The 21,001-nt window shown below is 48.7% G+C and overlaps 1 protein-coding gene across 1 annotated transcript in view; it reads right to left on the reverse strand.

Annotated features, from left to right (window-relative positions):
- Window positions 1-665: 665 nt before the first annotated feature.
- Window positions 666-21,001, reverse strand: part of LOC100494473 (long-chain-fatty-acid--CoA ligase ACSBG2) — a 28,622-nt gene continuing 8,286 nt past the window's right edge. Inside the window, exons 2-13 of the mRNA XM_031895036.1 lie at window positions 7,613-7,668; window positions 5,785-7,473; window positions 5,184-5,458; window positions 4,579-4,667; window positions 3,986-4,106; window positions 3,652-3,732; window positions 3,329-3,469; window positions 2,967-3,131; window positions 2,697-2,872; window positions 2,180-2,413; window positions 1,364-1,584; window positions 666-1,053 (exon numbers count right to left, since the gene is read on the reverse strand). Of these exons, the coding sequence (XP_031750896.1) occupies window positions 977-1,053; window positions 1,364-1,584; window positions 2,180-2,413; window positions 2,697-2,872; window positions 2,967-3,131; window positions 3,329-3,469; window positions 3,652-3,732; window positions 3,986-4,106; window positions 4,579-4,667; window positions 5,184-5,458; window positions 5,785-7,051 (2,847 nt within the window). The 5' untranslated portion in view covers window positions 7,052-7,473; window positions 7,613-7,668 and the 3' untranslated portion in view covers window positions 666-976. The remainder of the gene's footprint in view (window positions 1,054-1,363; window positions 1,585-2,179; window positions 2,414-2,696; window positions 2,873-2,966; window positions 3,132-3,328; window positions 3,470-3,651; window positions 3,733-3,985; window positions 4,107-4,578; window positions 4,668-5,183; window positions 5,459-5,784; window positions 7,474-7,612; window positions 7,669-21,001) is intronic.

The following is a 21,001-nucleotide window of genomic DNA, read 5'->3' on the forward strand; positions in this document are numbered from 1 at the left end:
CCAATCCCAACTGGGCCAGCCTTTACCTATAGTTACATAGTTACATTGGGTTGAAAAAAGACCATTGTCCATCAAGTTCAACCCCTCCGAGTAAACCCAGCACACAACCTATACTTACCAATCTGTACACCGACATACATAAACTATATATACAACCAGTAATACTAACTGTAGGTATTAGTATCACAATAGCCTTGGATATTCTGCTTGTTCAAAAACTCATCCAGGCCCCTCTTATAGGCATTAACAGAGTCTGCCATTACCACATCACTAGGGGCATTCCCCAACCCCCTCACTGCCCTCACCGTGAGGAACCCCCTACCCAACATCCCCCGGCAGGGCATTCCCCAACCCCCTCACTGCCCTCACCGTGAGGAACCCCCTACGCTGCTTCAAATGGAAGCTCCATTCCTCTAATCTAAAGGGGTGACCTCTGGTGCCCAGTTCCCCCTGAATTACTTTAAGGCCGTATCCTCTCAGTTGGCCTCAACATCACCACCTCTGACCATTGTTGGTGAATATTTGTAAATTGTTTCCCATAAAACCATGGAAAATGATTGTGAATGCAGATGTTGCACCATTAGGTAAATCTAGCCCTTTGAGTTTTACACTGTTCACACACACACACACTCACACACACACACACACAGGAACAAGACAAGATGTACAAAAACACATTTATTATCATTAGTTAGTAAGAATAAAAGATATCTAGAATCTTTGGGAAGAGCTCACCCATAAAGTGCTCTCATCTCTCTTCCTCTTGACTGAGCAAGAGAATGTCTATTTAAACACCAGGCTTCAGGACTGAAGGACCCTATACTTGTAGGCCAGGGTTCAAGGCACCAGTAGTATGTGTCCATGGCTACTGTATGTGCAGGGCTGAAATCACCAGCAGAGAACTGTTCACAGCTCTGGGCCCCCACAAATGTTGTCCACGATAGTATTCCAGTAGGGCTGGTAGGCTTGGGGTAGGTTATATTTCCATGTAGAGACCCTCACTGCTCCACCTTTGCTGGGGTTCCTCAAGCAACACTGGTCTCTCATAAGGTCCTGTAGGAGAAGGCACTCATGGTCAGTCCCAGACATTCACAGGAAGGGGCTCCATGTTATTCAATTATTCAATGGGTACCGGGGGACTAAAGCATGTGAGTGCACCTAGTGTTTGTGAGGCAGAGAGTCAGCCCTCCATGATTTAACAGAATGTGCCCCTGTTGTACTGAGATCCAACAATGTGTTAGTGTTCCCCAATGAGACCCCTGTACCTGCTATTCAGCTTTAGAAAGAAGGGACAATGTGAGTAAATTATGTAACTATATAAATACCTGATCATTGTTTTCTTGCCAGTTGCCCCTCTCCTTACCTGCCCCCCACTCTGTGACATACAGGAATCCACTGGGGTCTCTTGTTCCCAGGTCACTAGTGAGCAGCCAACCCTCGCCATCCAGCGCTGCCTGTGTCTCCTTCTCCATGCCCAGGTAGCCCATAAAGACATGGCGCCCCCACAAACAGAGCTCCCCTGTGGCCCCTTGTCTTAGGGGTTCTTTTATATGGGTCCTGCACCCCAGTATTTCTAGGCCAGAACTAAAGAGAGAGGGTTAGGGTGTATCCCCAGCCTGACACACAAAAATCACATCCAGAAGCAATAACAATAGGGCAGAGAGAAAAGAAAGGCTATTCCATCACTGTATTAGGGCCAGAGCCTCCCTAGGCACCGGAACTCAGCCCCTCCCCTTCATCCTGCAATGGCGACACGTGCAGAGAGGCCTGTTGTACTACCAAGATCATGCAGGAAGGTGCCCCCACCCCTCAGCTCTGCCATTGGATTTAGCCAAGTATCCAGCAGTGAGCTGGGGTGGGGTTATTTAAAAATTTTTACCATATAGACACCCAAGTACTGCCCCTCATAGCTGCCACCCTAGGTATGGCCTATATTGTAAATACGGCCCTGGCTTGCTCATGGTCACCCTTGCAGAGTAGACTTGTACTGGGTAATTGAGTTGGATAATGGGGAGTACTTTGTCCTTAGGGAACAGATCCCGTGACCTCAGCAGGGGGCCTGGTGGGGAGTCACAACCAAGTTATTGGTCACCCATGAGTGAAAATGCTCAATGGGTCACCCTGCTTTGGGGGGTCCTAATTTATGTCACTACTATAAGTGGTGCAACAATGTACTTACCTTTTTGTCCTCCATGCATTATTCATTGCCAAGCTGTGCACCCCACTGCTCTCATTCCTGCCATACACATTAAGTAACGTTAGTCCTAGGCTGCCATAATACTCCATTGTCCCTTGTGTGATGGGTACTGTGCCAACATAGCAAAGACTGCACCGATCGAGGCCCAGGGCCACTCTGGCTGGGTGAAAAACCAATCTCTGAGCAAGAGAGAATCCCCAGGGGGCAGCTCCAGCCCTACATGTAAAGGGAAAAAACAGTCATGCAAAGTTGACCTTGAGCTGGAGACCAGTAGGGTGCAGAGCCCTGTTCATAGATACTTCCATCCTCCTGATTTCCCCCATTATTTACTTCTTGAAAAACAGTGGGGAGCATAAGACCCAGCTAGATGTAGGGGAAACTATTTTAGAACACAGAAAGTGGCCAAGGGGCAATTTTATAGCTTTTGAGAGAATAGTGATGGAATTATTCCATATAATCTTATCCCACATTCTCATCCTACCTCAGGCAAGATACATACCCTTCCTTCTGGTAGTTAGTGAGTCCCACACCCCGACCCCAGCCCATAATCTTTCTAGGGAAGAGCTTAGCCTTCTCCTCCAGTGTCATCCATCTTGTTTGAATCTTCTCCCAAAAACAAGGGAACCCAAGAAACCGCGTGGGACGCACCTCCCGCAGTGTTCGGAGGAGAGATTTCTTAGAAGAACAGAAAGATAAAGTCACTTTTGTACATCCTATGACAAGCCCCACCATCACAAGCCCCACCATGTGGACTCATCATGCTCCCTACCCTCAGTGCATCTGCTTCAGCAAAGTAAGTGGTGCCCCCACTGCAGAGGGGTATCCAGAGGTCAAACAGCTGGGCAGCCACTTGGTTGAGGGGCAGATAGCTGATCACAACATCATGTTTGCCCAGGCTGAGATGCTTACAGGTGGTCTGAGACACCCACGTCAGCTACAAGGGAATGAAGATTAAATTACAGTAGATCCCTAGGGAATTCAACTCAGCACAATGTCAGGCCCCTCATTCCACAGTACCCCAAGATTCGGTTTAAGCGCTCATCAGTCGTAGTCCCCTCACCCATTTTGCACAACTAGGAAAGTCCATTTGCTCCAATACCTTCCCAACGAGACAAAGAACCTGGACCTTACATTATCATGACTCAACATGACTCCTCTGGGGTCGTCCTTAGCGTAAAACACAGAACAGCATTGGTTGGGCTTCTGAGAGGCAATGACATCATCAAGCTTGGAATCTGGAACCTCCATACCAAGAAGAATAAGCTCCTCCCACTGTGGGAAAGAGGAACATAAATACATAATTGTCTATGGATCCACAGAGGAGATCAGACTGATGGTTACATGGACGTGATATGAGCAGAGAGGAAAGGATGAAGAGGAAGGGTAGGGACATGGAGGATATTTACTAGACATTGAGGTACTTTGTGGTGAGGGGAATCAGTGGGAAGCCTTACTGTGTAAAGTCTGGGATGTGGTGACTCCTTTCCTCCTTCCCACTGGACAATGGCCTTCACTTGGGGCAATTTCCTCTGAACCTGCAGAGACAATAACCAACTGTGTTTAGTATGACAGGGCGGTGCTACTGCCACTCTGCCCAATCCAGCCCAAGCAAAGGTCCTGCCCAGCATTATAATTCTGGGAGGGTTTAGCAGAAAGTTGTCCGTTACCAAGGAATAAATCATAATAGGGAGCCAACAGAGCAATAACAGATCTAATTGAGCATATGAGCTGACGCTCATCCTCACATGGTTATATGGTGCATCTCTCTGCATAATGTACACATCTCACCTGTAAGACCTTTCTCAGCTGCCTGTGGTCCTGGAGCAGAATTACTTGGGCCTCAGTGTTCTGTGCCACATCCAGAAGGAACGATGCTGTACATAAGGGGTCAATGACAACAGCCAGGCCCCTGGTACAAGACATACAGGTCAATGAAACGGTAACAAATCAATGGTCAGGAATACAGTTCCTAGGGGGCAGGGATCTGAGGAACGTAGATATTATGGGTCCGGCCCTGTGTGACTGCACTAGGTGTTACATGTAAGGGGGGTACTAGACTGACCATTATCTTCATTATACCCTTAGCTATGAGCCGAGGAGTAAGCTTCTGTAGCCACCAACCTGCATTATATTAGGCACCCCAAGGCTACCCCCAATCAGTGCAACAGGATCAGCTAAGAAAGTGCAAATAAAGGGGGGAAAAGGGGGACCCCTGAAAACTCACTGGGTGGACCAGCATTGTTAGGGGGTCCTAACTGTAAGGGTTACCAAGGTAACGGTGAAAGCAAATTGCTGGAAATGTTAAGTGAGAGTGAATCTCAGGTCCCAGTTACAGACCCAGTTCTACAAACCGCAGTATGTGAGTAACTGGGAATCCTCACCCGGCCATAATAGATCCAATTTCCGCTATGAACCATTCAGGAGAATTCTTTCCAAGAATCACAACACCATGGAACCGTCTTAACCCAACCTGTGGGAGGAACAGAAGGGCATAAACCAAACTGGGTCTGTGTGAGAGTGGGGATCCGTGCCTGTTACCCCTAAACTGAACGCTCCCCGACTGCCAAAATATCAGGAGTTTGTTGGGATTAAATGAGTTACCGGCACCTTTGCTTTGTGTTTCTCGTGAGACTTTGCTTTAGAGATTGGGGAATGGCAAGTATTCCCCCCCCCCCCAGGCCCGGTTATGTTAGTGGGGGTTCTGGTACCGGTATGAAATGCGCTGCCTGATAGAGATTTTTGGTTATTGTAAACCTTTTGTGTCAGAACCTAAATGTTTTCTCTTAAATTCATGTAACATAAATACTAAGATTGGAAAACAATAAATAATGCAAAAAGATACCTTGGCCAACAAGAGAATCTCCCAACGGCTTTTGTTTTCATTTGTTTGTTTGTTTCTTCTCTACATTCTACTAACAGCTCTTACAGGTTTGCGACCCTCCCAGGTGTCTGAAGAAACAAAGTGAAAACCAAAACACCAACTTACCCTGATTAACCCCTTGGACACAGCCCGGCACTGCTGCTCATACTGTAGGTAGGTTACCCTGTGCCACTCCTCAGCCTTCCGCACACACAGCGCCACCTGCTGCCCAAACCGTCTCACTGCCTCTGCCATGAGTTGTGCCACTGTGAGGGGAGGTTCTGATCCGGCACCTGTAGGCTCCATTCTCAGCCGGACTGCTCCATCTCTCTGTACAGCCCACAGACTCTGTGCCGGAGCCAGGGGCAGGGCATTCCCTGAGCAGCCATGGTACGAAGGACCTGTAAGGCTCAAACATAATCATCATTGTGATGTCCTACAGGGAAAGCAACTGAAATAGGAGAGACTTTCCCCTTAGAATGGACACATTAATGTAGGAGAATCAGCTTGGCTAATAATGGAATCTGCTGCCCCAGAGGAAGAATAAAATGTCAACAGTTGTTGAACTAAATCCAAATTTAGCCTCATAATCAATGGACTTTTGGTCCCTAGCGACAGTAACAGTTGTTTTGAGAAAGAAAAGTGAACAAACCATAGAAGAAAAGATAATTAAGGGGTGAAGGGACAATAGGGTAGAAGTGCGTTTGGGGCTAATCAAATTAAGTACCTGTACAGTAGGCACGGGCCCTCTCTGCCAGCGCCGCATGTGGGACTTGTGATGCCACCTTGGCACCCTCCCTCATGGTTACATGGACTTTCCTCCCTTTTGGCTCCTTTTGTTCCACCTCCTTAGCCAAGTATTGGAGCTTTCCTTCCACCTCACCCCACACAGTCAGTCTGGCCAGCTCTTCATGCTGCTCTGGCTCTTTATTGGTTCCCTCCACTGAGCCCGGATGAGGTTCCTCAGATGCAGAGAGTGGATCACTGTCATCTTCCTTCTCCTTCTCTGACTTTTCTTGTGGGTTGCCCAAGTCTGGCTGATTTATTCCATTCTTATTTTTATCTTCCCGAGGCCCCTCACGGACATTCAGCTTCACAGCCCCAGGCAGGACTGCAATGGCCTCCCATTCTGAATGCTGGTTTATGTCCCCCTTGTTACCTGTAACATATTGAATGTTCTCTTTCTGGCTCTCGAAAGTGGTACCAGCAGTGCAGTATTGGTTATTAGACATATCTGCACTCTCCTCCACAGTGACCTCTAGGGTTGGCCTATATTCATCTTGGTACCTGACATTTAGGCCTGCCGCCATCTGTTTTGGTGGCTCCTTTGGTTGATTATTCCATTCCGTATTCTTACAAACATCATTACAGTTGCATGTTCTTTCATGGGAGAGATCAGCATCTTCCTCACTTGTGACCTTACTTGGAGACTTCTGATGCCGTTCTACTGTGACCTTTTTTGGTTGAGCTATGTTTTTCCCTTTGGGTTCCTTCATGGTGGAGTCATTTTCTGGGTGCCGTACTGCACTTGTAAAGACCTCTAGTTGCTCTCCTGGCATCTTGCTCTCAGTAGTGATATTAATGAAGCTGTAGGTAGTCTCTTGGGACACCTCTCTCCTTTGTGCTGTGGTAGCCTCATGTTCTAGCTGAGGTGCTTCACTTGATAAGACTTGTAGTTGATCCGTTGTAGCCTCAGGCTCAGTAGAGATACCTGCAAAGTTGCACATAACCATATGGGTTACCCCTGTGCCTTCCTCAGTGGCCTGAAGTTGGGACCTTTGGAATACGGCCCCTTCCATTTGATCTTTCCCTTCCTTAGAATGATTATATAAACTGGATGTCGGCCCTTGGGAAGCCACATTGCAGGCTTCACTGGTATCCTCCTGTAGCGGGTCCTCATATTTGGCCTCCACAATCAGATTTCTGTTGTCGTTAAAGTCACTGAAAATGGCAAAACTCTCTGTGCGCTCTTGTCTCTGGGGCATCAAGTTCATCTTCTCTTGTGGATTCTTGAAGTGGTTCTCTCATTTCCTCGCTCTCAGAAAGCTCAACAAAGCTGATTGTGTTGTCTATAAACACAATTTTGTCCCTTTCAGTTGTTTCGTTTTCTGCTCCACATGTTGTTTCTAGTGGCATAATTTTAGTTTCTCCATTTTCATTTATCACCATAAAACTACTGGTGACCTCATTAAGCTCCCTAGGTACCCGGAAAGGCAACATTCCTGCCCTTGGTGTGTTCTGATGTGGCTCATTGCTTTCTGCAGTCTCAGATACATCAATGAAGCTCCACGTGGTCTCTTGGAAGACATCTGTTTTCTCATATGCAGTAGTCTCTTGTAGTGGCTCTTGTCCCTTATCACATATTGCCCTCTGGGATAACTGATTAACCCCCTCAATCTCTGAGATCTCCACAAAGCTTCAAGGTTAGGAGAAACATAAATAGACAACAATGAGCTGAAGGTAAACAGACTCTATAGTTTTTACCCTGTGTTAGAAACCCCCACCCCAGTCAGGCAGATGCCCTGTGTCTCCCTATGAGATGTGAGACTTGGTACCTGTCAGATGAAGCTTCATGTTGGCCTTCTGTAGTCTCTAGAGATGCCATTGGTTCCTAAAAATAACATTAGTCATTTAGCTGGGAGGTGGGATTGGCATTATGTAGGGTTTCAGGGGTAGAACCCAAAACCTGTACATAGAAGCACCTAATAAACAGAAGAGGTCAGGATCATAACACCCAGTACTACTGAAGGGAGATAAAGTGACTGTTGAGGACTCCATGCAGAGCTGGAATGGGAAGGGCACCCCAGTAAGGGTTCCAGGAAGGGAAGGGGAACCTTGATGAGGGCTCTGGGAAGAACACCCATTAGAAGGAAAAAACAGACGTGGAAGTGGCTGCCAAAGGCTCTGGGCAGTTATATGGTGTTTGGGAGGGAAAGGGATGAACATTTATAATAAAAGAGGAGCTTGGGGAGAATATGGGGGATTCTAATGCACCAGGGGTAACAATACTAACACTGGGCATGTGGATCAGTAGTGGCAGTTCTCTGCCCTGCAGCGCTGGGGTCCTCAGTTTGATTCTGGCCTCACTGGGGCAGGGGCTGATGGGAATGGGATAGGGACCTTAGATTGTAAGCTCACTGGGGCAGGGACTGATGGGAATGGGATAGGGACCTTAGATTGTAAGCTCACTGGGGCAGGGACTGATGGGAATGGGATAGGGACCTTAGATTGTAAGCTCACTGGGGCAGGGGCTGATGGGAATGCGATAGGGACCTTAGATTGTAAGCTCACTAGGGCAGGGGCTGATGGGAATGGGATAGGGACCTTAGATTGTAAGCTCACTGGGGCAGGGGCTGATGGGAATGCGATAGGGACCTTAGATTGTAAGCTCACTAGGGCAGGGGCTGATGGGAATGGGATAGGGACCTTAGATTGTAAGCTCACTGGGGCAGGGGCTGATGGGAATGGGATAGGGACCTTAGATTGTAAGCTCACTGGGGCAGGGACTGATGGGAATGGGATAGGGACCTTAGATTGTAAGCTCACTGGGGCAGGGACTGATGGGACTGGGATAGGAACCTTAGATTGTAAGCTCACTGGGGCAGGGACTGATGGGACTGTGATAGGGACCTTAGATTGTAAGCTCACTGGGGCAGGGGCTGATGGGAATGGGATAGGGACCTTAGATTGTAAGCTCACTGGGGCAGGGGCTGATGGGAATGGGATAGGGAGCTTAGATTGTAAGCTCACTGGGGCAGGGGCTGATGGGAATGGGATAGGGACCTTAGATTGTAAGCTCACTGGGGCAGGGACTGATGGGACTGTGATAGGGACCTTAGATTGTAAGCTCACTGGGGCAGGGGCTGATGGGAATGGGATAGGGACCTTAGATTGTAAGCTCACTGGGGCAGGGGCTGATGGGAATGGGATAGGGACCTTAGATTGTAAGCTCACTGGGGCAGGGGCTGATGGGAATGGGATAGGGACCTTAGATTGTAAGCTCACTGGGGCAGGGGCTGATGGGAATGGGATAGGGACCTTAGATTGTAAGCTCACTGGGGCAGGGACTGATGGGAATGGGATAGGGACCTTAGACTGTAAGCTCACTGGGGCAGGGGCTGATGGGAATAAAGAACATTTTCTGTGACTGTATTGGTGCTATAAAACAGATAAACTAGAAAGGGAAATTTGAGAACAAACTTCATGTTCGTTTGAAAACCATGTGAGGTCACTAAAGGAAATCTGATTGGCTGTTGTTGGCTCCACCCAGTTTTTCTAATCTTGGACCACAGTTATATAGTAAAAAACATGGTGCATTTTTTGGGGACCCTGGTTTTTAAAGCTTCAGATTGGCAGCAGATTAATTCCCCATTGAAAGTTAATGGGCAACATCTGATTTTTCATAGGCTTTCATGGCTTTTCTTAGCTCCACCCACTTTCACTAACATTGAACTTCAGTCCCCCAGTGACTAACTCTGCAAAGTGTGGGGTCCCTGCCATTAATGCTGTGAGAAAGGCAGCGGTGTAAATATTTAAACCAATGAGATTTAAGAAATCTGTTGGTAGCTCCGCCCACTTTCCTCTTTGCATTTTTGAAATGTTGGGGGGTATGCTGACATCACTATTAGTGGAAGTGGGGCACAGTTAGGTCAGGGGCGGGGAGGGCAGCAGGAAGAGCTCCGCCCACAACCCAAATATAGTTACATATTTACATAGGGTTGAAAAAAGACCAGAGTCCATCAAGTTCAACCCATCCAAGTATGTTGCGTGTCAGCCTGAACCCGCCCAACCCATAGGAAAACCCGCGGGTTTCAGCCGCCCCGCACATCACTGATAGAGATATTGCACTAATATATATATAATATATATATATATATATATATATATATATATATATACAAACCAAATTAGATGCCGCACTCACAGGACTTAGTAGAAATAAAGAAAAATTTATTTGATGGAAACACGTCAAACTAACGTTTCGGCCGTATCCACAGCCTTTCTCAAAGTGAACAGAAAAATTACAAACCCACTCTTAAACCGAATTTGGCGCCAAACTGTAGCTCATGACGTCATTTTGTGTTCAACCAATCCCCATTCACCAGTGTCACCGTAAAAGTACAAGTGTCTAACAGTTATTGAATAACCAAAGTCAAAGATATTACATAAAATCAAAATATAATAAAGGGTAAAGCCAGAAATAGAGAAGGAAAATGGAAAGTCAATGAAAAACAGAATAGAACCGAATGCAGAAAGCTGTCACGTGTGGCTGAACTGTAACTCACACATTATGGGCCACCAATATCAGTAAGGATCAGGGGAAACAAATACCGTCAAAGTAATTCGGTCAGACTTACATCCAGTAAATATCCAGGACGAGAAGGATTAGTTTGCGGGAGAAACGAGGAACATAGATCATGGTATAGCCGCGCACACAGTAGGTGCGGGTTGTCATGGTAACCAAACCACGCTGACCGTCAGCGTCATGCGCTATGAGTGGTAGGGCTAGTAAAACCACTGAGTCATAAAGACTCTGCTCGTATATAGTTAGGGGATTAGTAGCTAACCTGCCACAGCCTGCACCATACCTCCAATATAGTTCTATGCGTCGGGTTGTCAAGGTAACCGCCCCGCTCGCTGCCCGCAAGTCCCATTCTCATGGTGCGCAAATGTTACAGGAACACTCAGTCTCTTAAGGAGGGTATAATCAGGCACACGATATTACCACACTTGTATTAGTGGGAAGGCTGTACTTATAATCGTGTTCCCCATTTTAGGAGATCGCCTTGTTCATCCGGGAACGCTCATGGAGAATCTCAGTGGACCACAGTTCAGCACCGTGACACACAGTGAAGTCTCTAGATCATATATGTGTCCCGTATTGAATGCATTAAAGCCCAGGTAGACTGTAATGGTGTCCTATGGCATGCTACTGACTTTGGGCCATGGAGTCACGCAGATGAGGTGGAGCATAAAATGGCTGGACAGGGGGCATCGACTCCCCGAGACGCTATACTGTTGAAATGGGGTCACCGCACTCATTATAATATATTCTTATTCCTTCTCCAAACATTAAAGATATAAATAAAAATATATGTCTATAGAGGTGTGTTTTCCTGACTCTAACCCGGGTTTACAGCTGAAGAAAATAGAAATGAATAAAGTCATTAGCAATAATATGTACTGTACAGTAATTGGTATTGTACTCAATAGTCTCCAGAATAATATATGTAGCGATGTATATAAGTTTACAAAGTCATTTTGTGTTCAACCAATCCCCATTCACCAGTGTCACCGTAAAAGTACAAGTGTCTAACAGTTATTGAATAACCAAAGTCAAAGATATTACATAAAATCAAAATATAATAAAGGGTAAAGCCAGAAATAGAGAAGGAAAATGGAAAGTCAATGAAAAACAGAATAGAACCGAATGCAGAAAGCTGTCACGTGTGGCTGAACTGTAACTCACACATTATGGGCCACCAATATCAGTAAGGATCAGGGGAAACTACAGTTTGGCGCCAAATTCGGTTTAAGAGTGGGTTTGTAATTTTTCTGTTCACTTTGAGAAAGGCTGTGGATACGGCCGAAACGTTAGTTTGACGTGTTTCCATCAAATAAATTTTTCTTTATTTCTACTAAGTCCTGTGAGTGCGGCATCTAATTTGGTTTGTGCTACATTTCTTCATACTGCACCCAGGCACACTTTGACCTTGATAAAACGTGAGTGCCTACTTGCATGCATTCTTTATATATATATATATATTGATGTTTTGGTGTGCTCTGTGTTTCTCTCCCAGGCCCTTGCGGGTCTGGGGGGGGGTTAGTTTTTCCTTTTTTTTTCCCAATTTATTTTCATTTTTCAGTTTATGTCCCCCCCTTCCCCTCGGCCTCCTCTTCTATTATGAGGAAGAAGGGAGTTTTGCCTTCAAGCCATGTGCTGAAGACCCGTTTGGGTTCTAGCAGGAGAGCTTCCAACATGGCGGAGCTTGCGGAGAGTACTGCAGTGAGAAAGTTAAGAAATAAGCCGGCTGCGGATGAGGTGTGATGCAAAGCGATGGCTCCGGGTGCGGTGAGGCACAGGAAAGCCTGGAAATGGAAGTTGCGCTGGAGCCGGAAGCTGGTGTTGGAGTATCTGCGGGGAGCTGCGGAGCTGCAGCAGAGGCAACCTGAAACATCAGTGCTAAGGCTGCTGGGAATGATGGTAGTTTGGAGTCTGGTGAGCAGAAAATGGCCGCTGAAGCTGAGGAGCCGCTTTGCTGTATTGCACTGGAAGTGGCTGAGTGTGCACTCACAGACTGCAGGGAATTAAACACTCACTGATGGAGGCAAAGAAGGAGAGGCTGGTGAGTGAGGGACAGAATGGGAGCAGAGACTGTAATGGCCGGTAATGGTGGGGCTGCTGCACAGGTTGCATCGCAAGGCGCTGGGACTGCTGAGCCTGTAATGGCCGGTAATGGTGGGGCTGCTGCACAGGTTGCATCGCAAGGCGCTGGGACTGCTGAGCCTGTAATGGCCGGTAATGGTGGGGCTGCTGCACAGGTTGCATCGCAAGGCGCTGGGACTGCTGAGCCTGTAATGGCCGGTAATGGTGGGGCTGCTGCACAGGTTGCATCGCAAGGTGCTGGGACTGCTGAGTCTGTAATGGCCGGTAATGGTGGGGCTGCTGCACAGGTTGCATCGCAAGGCGCTGGGACTGCTGAGCCTGTAATGGCCGGTAATGGTGGGGCTGCTGCACAGGTTGCATCGCAAGGCGCTGGGACTGCTGAGCCTGTAATGGCCGGTAATGGTGGGGCTGCTGCACAGGTTGCATCGCAAGGCGCTGGGACTGCTGAGCCTGTAATGGGCACTAAAGGGATGACTGGAACAGAGACTGTCAGAGTATGAGAAGATCATTAAAGCTCTGAGAGACAAAGTGTTGGAGGGAGACAGACTTCTCTAACTAAAAGCAGTGACTGTTTAATCCAGGAAGTGAATGTGTTAATGGGGGGGGGCAGAGCCAGGGGTATTGGGGGGCTTCCTAAACAAGGAGCTGGAGGAGACGGACCTGCAAGTTAGAGACATTTTGGAATTTAAAGAACCCTGGAAAGAACTATACGATAATAGAAAGCGCTTTGATGAGATGAGGGGGGGGGGGGCAATGTTGCATCTCAGAGACTCACAGGGGTCACTTGGGGTTAAGGAGGTGGTGGGTATATGGGTGGGTAGGTGCATGATGCGGGATATTCAGTATGAAGGGAAACTGCTCATTAACCTCTATGGGCCCCAGGCTGTCTCTGATAGGAGGGCTCTATTGGCCAATACCAGGCAGTTTCTCTTTACTTCTGTCCCAGTCATTATTGCTGGGGATTTTAATCAGGTTTCTGATAGAAGGTTCTGGGCTGCAGGGAATGGGGGGGGGGGCAGCACCTATAGGTGTGGGGAGCGGAGCAGCAGGATTGATATGGTTTTTATTAGGAAGAAGGAAAACTTTTCTAATTTTAAGGAAATTGGGGTTGAATTTTCAGACCATTTGGCGTTATTTTTTCATTATGGTCTGTTCGGAGGAATGGGGTTTGGCAAAGGGCTTTGGGGGTTGGGGAGGGTCAGGGCTGCCTTTAGGCATCTTTTAGAAAATGAAGTATCTGAGATACTTCGTAGTCTTTTTATTCTGTTTCAGACTTGTGGGAATCAGCTAAGTGTTTGCCTGTGCTTTCTATTCCCTGCCCTGGGGGCTCTGACCCCTGAAACACTGTAACACAAGGCAGCAGCCTGACAGACCTGACTCGCTGGGGGAGACTGACCCCTGAAACAGTGTAACACAAGGCAGCAGCCTGACAGACCTGACTCACTGGGGGAGACTGACCCCTGAAACACTGTAACACAAGGCAGCAGCCTGACAGACCTGACTCGCTGGGGGAGACTGACCCCTGAAACAGTGTAACACAAGGCAGCAGCCTGACAGACCTGACTCGCTGGGGGAGACTGACCCCTGAAACAGTGTAACACAAGGCAGCAGCCTGACAGACCTGACTCGCTGGGGGAGACCGACCCCTGAAACACTGTAACACAAGGCAGCAGCCTGACAGACCTGACTCGCTGGGGGAGACTGACCCCTGAAACAGTGTAACACAAGGCAGCAGCCTGACAGACCTGACTCGCTGGGGGCTCTGACCCCTGAAACACTGTAACACAAGGCAGCAGCCTGACAGACCTGACTCGCTGGGGGAGACTGACCCCTGAAACAGTGTAACACAAGGCAGCAGCCTGACAGACCTGACTCGCTGGGGGAGACTGACCCCTGAAACAGTGTAACACAAGGCAGCAGCCTGACAGACCTGACTCACTGGGGGAGACTGACCCCTGAAACACTGTAACACAAGGCAGCAGCCTGACAGACCTGACTCGCTGGGGGAGACTGACCCCTGAAACAGTGTAACACAAGGCAGCAGCCTGACAGACCTGACTCGCTGGGGGAGACTGACCCCTGAAACAGTGTAACACAAGGCAGCAGCCTGACAGACCTGACTCGCTGGGGGAGACTGACCCCTGAAACAGTGTAACACAAGGCAGCAGCCTGACAGACCTGACTCACTGGGGGAGACTGACCCCTGAAACACTGTAACACAAGGCAGCAGCCTGACAGACCTGACTCGCTGGGGGAGACTGACCCCTGAAACAGTGTAACACAAGGCAGCAGCCTGACAGACCTGACTCGCTGGGGGCTCTGACCCCTGAAACACTGTAACACAAGGCAGCAGCCTGACAGACCTGACTCGCTGGGGGAGACTGACCCCTGAAACAGTGTAACACAAGGCAGCAGCCTGACAGACCTGACTCGCTGGGGGAGACTGACCCCTGAAACAGTGTAACACAAGGCAGCAGCCTGACAGACCTGACTCACTGGGGGAGACTGACCCCTGAAACACTGTAACACAAGGCAGCAGCCTGACAGACCTGACTCGCTGGGGGAGACTGACCCCTGAAACAGTGTAACACAAGGCAGCAGCCTGACAGACCTGACTCGCTGGGGGAGACTGACCCCTGAAACAGTGTAACACAAGGCAGCAGCCTGACAGACCTGACTCGCTGGGGGAGACCGACCCCTGAAACACTGTAACACAAGGCAGCAGCCTGACAGACCTGACTCGCTGGGGGAGACTGACCCCTGAAACAGTGTAACACAAGGCAGCAGCCTGACAGACCTGACTCACTGGGGGAGACTGACCCCTGAAACAGTGTAACACAAGGCAGCAGCCTGACAGACCTGACTCGCTGGGGGAGACTGACCCCTGAAACACTGTAACACAAGGCAGCAGCCTGACAGACCTGACTCGCTGGGGGAGACTGACCCCTGAAACAGTGTAACACAAGGCAGCAGCCTGACAGACCTGACTCGCTGGGGGAGACTGACCCCTGAAACAGTGTAACACAAGGCAGCAGCCTGACAGACCTGACTCGCTGGGGGAGACTGACCCCTGAAACAGTGTAACACAAGGCAGCAGCCTGACAGACCTGACTCGCTGGGGGAGACTGACCCCTGAAACAGTGTAACACAAGGCAGCAGCCTGACAGACCTGACTCACTGGGGGAGACTGACCCCTGAAACAGTGTAACACAAGGCAGCAGCCTGACAGACCTGACTCGCTGGGGGAGACTGACCCCTGAAACACTGTAACACAAGGCAGCAGCCTGACAGACCTGACTCGCTGGGGGAGACCGACCCCTGAAACAGTGTAACACAAGGCAGCAGCCTGACAGACCTGACTCGCTGGGGGAGACTGACCCCTGAAACACTGTACACAAGGCAGCAGCCTGACAGACCTGACTCGCTGGGGGAGACCGACCCCTGAAACAGTGTAACACAAGGCAGCAGCCTGACAGACCTGACTCGCTGGGGGAGACTGACCCCTGAAACACTGTAACACAAGGCAGCAGCCTGACAGACCTGACTCGCTGGGGGAGACCGACCCCTGAAACAGTGTAACACAAGGCAGCAGCCTGACAGACCTGACTCGCTGGGGAGACTGACCCCTGAAAACAGTGTAACACAAGGCAGCAGCCTGACAGACCTGACTCGCTGGGGGAGACCGACTCCTGAAACAGTGTAACACAAGGCAGCAGCCTGACAGACCTGACTCGCTGGGGGAGACTGACCCCTGAAACAGTGTAACACAAGGCAGCAGCCTGACAGACCTGACTCGCTGGGGGAGACTGACCCCTGAAACACTGTAACACAAGGCAGCAGCCTGACAGACCTGACTCGCTGGGGGAGACTGACCCCTGAAACACTGTAACACAAGGCAGCAGCCTGACAGACCCGACTCGCTGGGGGAGACTGACCCCTGAAACACTGTAACACAAGGCAGCAGCCTGACAGACCTGACTCGCTGGGGGAGACTGACCCCTGAAACAGTGTAACACAGGGCAGCAGCCTGACAGACCTGACTCGCTGGGGGAGACTGACCCCTGAAACACTGTAACACAAGGCAGCAGCCTGACAGACCTGACTCGCTGGGGGAGACTGACCCCTGAAACAGTGTAACACAGGGCAGCAGCCTGACAGACCTGACTCGCTGGGGGAGACTGACCCCTGAAACACTGTAACACAAGGCAGCAGCCTGACAGACCTGACTCGCTGGGGAGACTGACCCCTGAAACACTGTAACACAAGGCAGCAGCCTGACAGGCCTGACTCGCTGGGGGAGACTGACCCCTGAAACACTGTAACACAAGGCAGCAGCCTGACAGACCTGACTCGCTGGGGGAGACTGACCCCTGAAACAGTGTAACACAGGGCAGCAGCCTGACAGACCTGACTCGCTGGGGGAGACTGACCCCTGAAACACTGTAACACAGGGCAGCAGCCTGACAGACCTGACTCGCTGGGGGAGACTGACCCCTGAAACACTGTAACACAAGGCAGCAGCCTGACAGACCTGACTCGCTGGGGGAGACTGACCCCTGAAACAGTGTAACACAGGGCAGCAGCCTGACAGACCTGACTCGCTGGGGGAGACTGACCCCTGAAACACTGTAACACAAGGCAGCAGCCTGACAGGCCTGACTCGCTGGGGGAGACTGACCCCTGAAACACTGTAACACAAGGCAGCAGCCTGACAGACCTGACTCGCTGGGGGAGACTGACCCCTGAAACAGTGTAACACAGGGCAGCAGCCTGACAGACCTGACTCACTGGGGGAGACTGACCCCTGAAACACTGTAACACAGGGCAGCAGCCTGACAGACCTGACTCGCTGGGGGAGACTGACCCCTGAAACACTGTAACACAAGGCAGCAGCCTGACAGACCTGACTCGCTGGGGGAGACTGACCCCTGAAACAGTGTAACACAAGGCAGCAGCCTGACAGGCCTGACTCACTGGGGGAGACTGACCCCTGAAACAGTGTAACACAAGGCAGCAGCCTGACAGACCTGACTCGCTGGGGGAGACTGACCCCTGAAACAGTGTAACACAAGGCAGCAGCCTGACAGACCTGACTCGCTGGGGGAGACTGACCCCTGAAACAGTGTAACACAAGGCAGCAGCCTGACAGACCTGACTCGCTGGGGGAGACTGACCCCTGAAACAGTGTAACACAAGGCAGCAGCCTGACAGACCTGACTCGCTGGGGGAGACTGACCCCTGAAACACTGTAACACAAGGCAGCAGCCTGACAGACCTGACTCGCTGGGGGAGACTGACCCCTGAAACACTGTAACACAAGGCAGCAGCCTGACAGACCTGACTCACTGGGGGAGACTGACCCCTGAAACAGTGTAACACAAGGCAGCAGCCTGACAGACCTGACTCGCTGGGGGAGACTGACCCCTGAAACACTGTAACACAAGGCAGCAGCCTGACAGACCTGCGTTGCTGGAGAAGCAAGACCTTTGCAACATTGTATAAAATGTAACAACCAGGAGTTCAGAAAATGCTGCTTTCAATAGCAATTACATTTACACATAACTTTTAAAGTGCTACAAATTTTTAATTATTTCATATTGGAAAGTTGCTTGGAATTATGTTTTCTTTCATTATGCAAAACATTATTTTTGGGGTTGAGATGCCCCAAAATGAGGCAGTGTCAGTGCAACCGGCCCAAGTCCCTGGTTCTGGAGAGGGATTATGGGACCTTGTGTTCCTCGGACCCTGTACCAGAACTGCAAGGTGACTGGTGGTACAGGAGCACCCAGACCCGCACCAGCAGGTACAGAGACAGTTTCTATCCACAAGCCATCAGGCTCCTGAGCTGCTGACATTCTGCCCAACACTCACTCCCCATAACTACTGGGCTCTTCCCAGTCTCACTTTAAATCCTCACTGCTAAATTTCAAATATTTCATTGCATTTTTCTAGTGTAAATACTTGTACCTTTATTGCTCACTTTTATTATATTTAATATTTGTATTTTTTTTTTTGTCTATGTAAAGTTGGGAGGAACACGGGTCAAAAAAATGTCATTACGGTAATGATGCTTCATTGTTATTTGTATATGGCAATAAAACTTGAAAACTCAGAAGGGGAAGGGGGTTGAGGGCCTTTACAGCCTTCAGGGCGAATTGGAAGTTCCGGGGGGGTTTCCTGGGGGTTGTGAGGTCCCACTACACTGACCTTTACAAAGAAAGCGCTTTGGATGGGGGAAGATACAAGCTTTCCGGGGGCGACCCCAGTTTCAAACACTGATAATTTGGACTTTTCCCCTTTGGTGGCAGAAATAACAGAGGAGGAGGTTCCGCAGGCAACAGAGAAACAGCAGAAAAGGAAGGTCCCGGGCCGGATGGTTTCACTGCGGAGTTTTACAGCACTTCTAAGGAGGAGTTGGTTCCGGTTCTAACTAAAGTCTTTAATGACTGTTTGGTCAAAGGGAGCCTTCCTCCATCCATGCAGCGCTCCTCCCTAGTTCTGATATCAAAGGGGAAGGATTCGAGGCACATTGAGAATTAGAGGCCAATTGCCCTTCTCAACGGTGATAGGAAGATTCTGGCCCGGGTTCTGTCACACAGAGGTTGGGTACGGTGGCTGGGTCTCTTCTCTCTGACTCTCAGTTCTGTTCGGTGGAGGGAAGGGGTATCTTTGGGGCTGTTCTTTCTCTAGAACTAGAGAGGTGTAAACTTGGCAATGGGGCAAATACTTTCTCTCTTTAGACCAAGCGAAAGCCTTTGATAAAGTCAATCACGGGTATCTATGGGCTGCTTTGCATAGATACGGCATTCCGGATGAATTCATTAGCTGGCTTAAGGTTTTGTACAACGGGGCAAAGAGCTTCCCATTGATTAATGGTTGGAAAGGTGAAGACTTTTTGGGGAGAGTTGGTGTGAGACAGGGGTGCCCATTGAGTCCCCTCCTGTATGTTTTATCCTTAGATCCCTTTCTGAGGAGACTGCAGGAGAGTGGGCTTGGGGGTGTTCCGTTCCCATTGGGTCGATCATTTAAGTCCGTAGCCTACGCGGACAATGTCACTCTGGTAATATCAGAACCTGAGGAGGAGGGAAAGGTTTGGGGGTGCATCAAAAGTTACTCTTAGGCCTCAGGGTCTCAGATCAACCTGGGAAAATCGGAAGCTTTTTGGGCTCGAGGGGGAACCAAGCTTCAGGCTTGAGAAATGACCTGTCTAAAGGAACTGACATTAAATGATAAGATTCCAGTGAAACCAGCCGATAACGGGGGGGCCTAGTGGTAATGAATAGACAGGATTATGTGGAGGAAATATTATCTCCGTGGTCACAGAAGGAGTTGTATAAAAAACTTAATAACCCACTTGTATCTATACAGCAATGTATTATGGGTAGCGTGTATAAAGCATTCAAAGGGGGAATTATTGATGAGGATTTAAAAACTTTCTTAATTAAAGATAACCCAATTACCCCGGTGTTTTATACATTGCCGAAGATCCATAAGAATCTGTCTACACCACCCGGGAGACCCAGGAGGTAGCAGGTACTGATTCAGTGTTAAATCCCATAATGCTGTTACTTGATAAGATACCGATACACAAAACTGCATCATATGTAAAAGACACTATGCATTTATTAAATTTATTACAAAAGCTCCCTGAACATGATGTATTTTTTGTCATCCGTCTCACATGAGTCTGGCGTGAGAGCGGTTAAACACTATTTGAGACTCAATACACTTTAATATCTTAACTTTTATCCTAAAACATATTAAAGTTTTAGGATTTTACACATGTCTGTTGTATATTCGTTCAGCAGCAACTGAAAGCGGAGAAAGAGAAGCTGGGAGTTATAGTTACATAGGGTTGAAAAAATCCATGAGTCCATCAAGTTCAACCCATCCCAGTAAACGCAGCACACCTAACCCACACCTACCAATCTATACACTCACATACATACACTATATATACACCCACTAGTACTAACTGTAGGTATTAGTATCACAATAGCCTTGGGTATTCTGATTGTTCTACCAAGAGGGAATTTGTTACAAACTCTAAGACCATAGTGTTGGCCTGTCAGTATCTGCACAATTGGTTAAGGATAAAAAGAAGTCACGGAAGAGAAATACGGAGATTCATCTATTTAAACAGACACAAACTTTAAACACTTTGCAGTGGATTGTGATTTGGAAGTGGTGTTCACAAGATTTGTTTTGGATATAAACATGTTTGGAGGGGCGATTACCATTTGTTCTGCCTTCATACACGTTCTCACAGTGTGCAATTCAGCATTCAGCTTAACCATCCCTGTCTTCCAAATAAGCAGACCGTCTTGTAATCTAACTTGTTTATTGATAACAGGTTGTTGATTGTAAGTGGTCAGTTGCAATTAGAAAACAGGAACACAGATGTACTTCTGTGTGTGCGCGTGTGTGCGCATAAGTGTGTTTGTGTGTTGTGTGTTAAAACAGATATGCTGGCTGTAGGATAATGGAGGTTTAAGAAGCAGGAATGTAAAGAGAGCTATGCAATATATGTTGTAGACAATATGGTGGCTTCCTTCTC

This window comes from Xenopus tropicalis, chromosome 1, assembly GCF_000004195.4.
Source record: "Xenopus tropicalis strain Nigerian chromosome 1, UCB_Xtro_10.0, whole genome shotgun sequence".
NCBI classification, from domain to species: Eukaryota; Metazoa; Chordata; class Amphibia; order Anura; family Pipidae; genus Xenopus; species Xenopus tropicalis.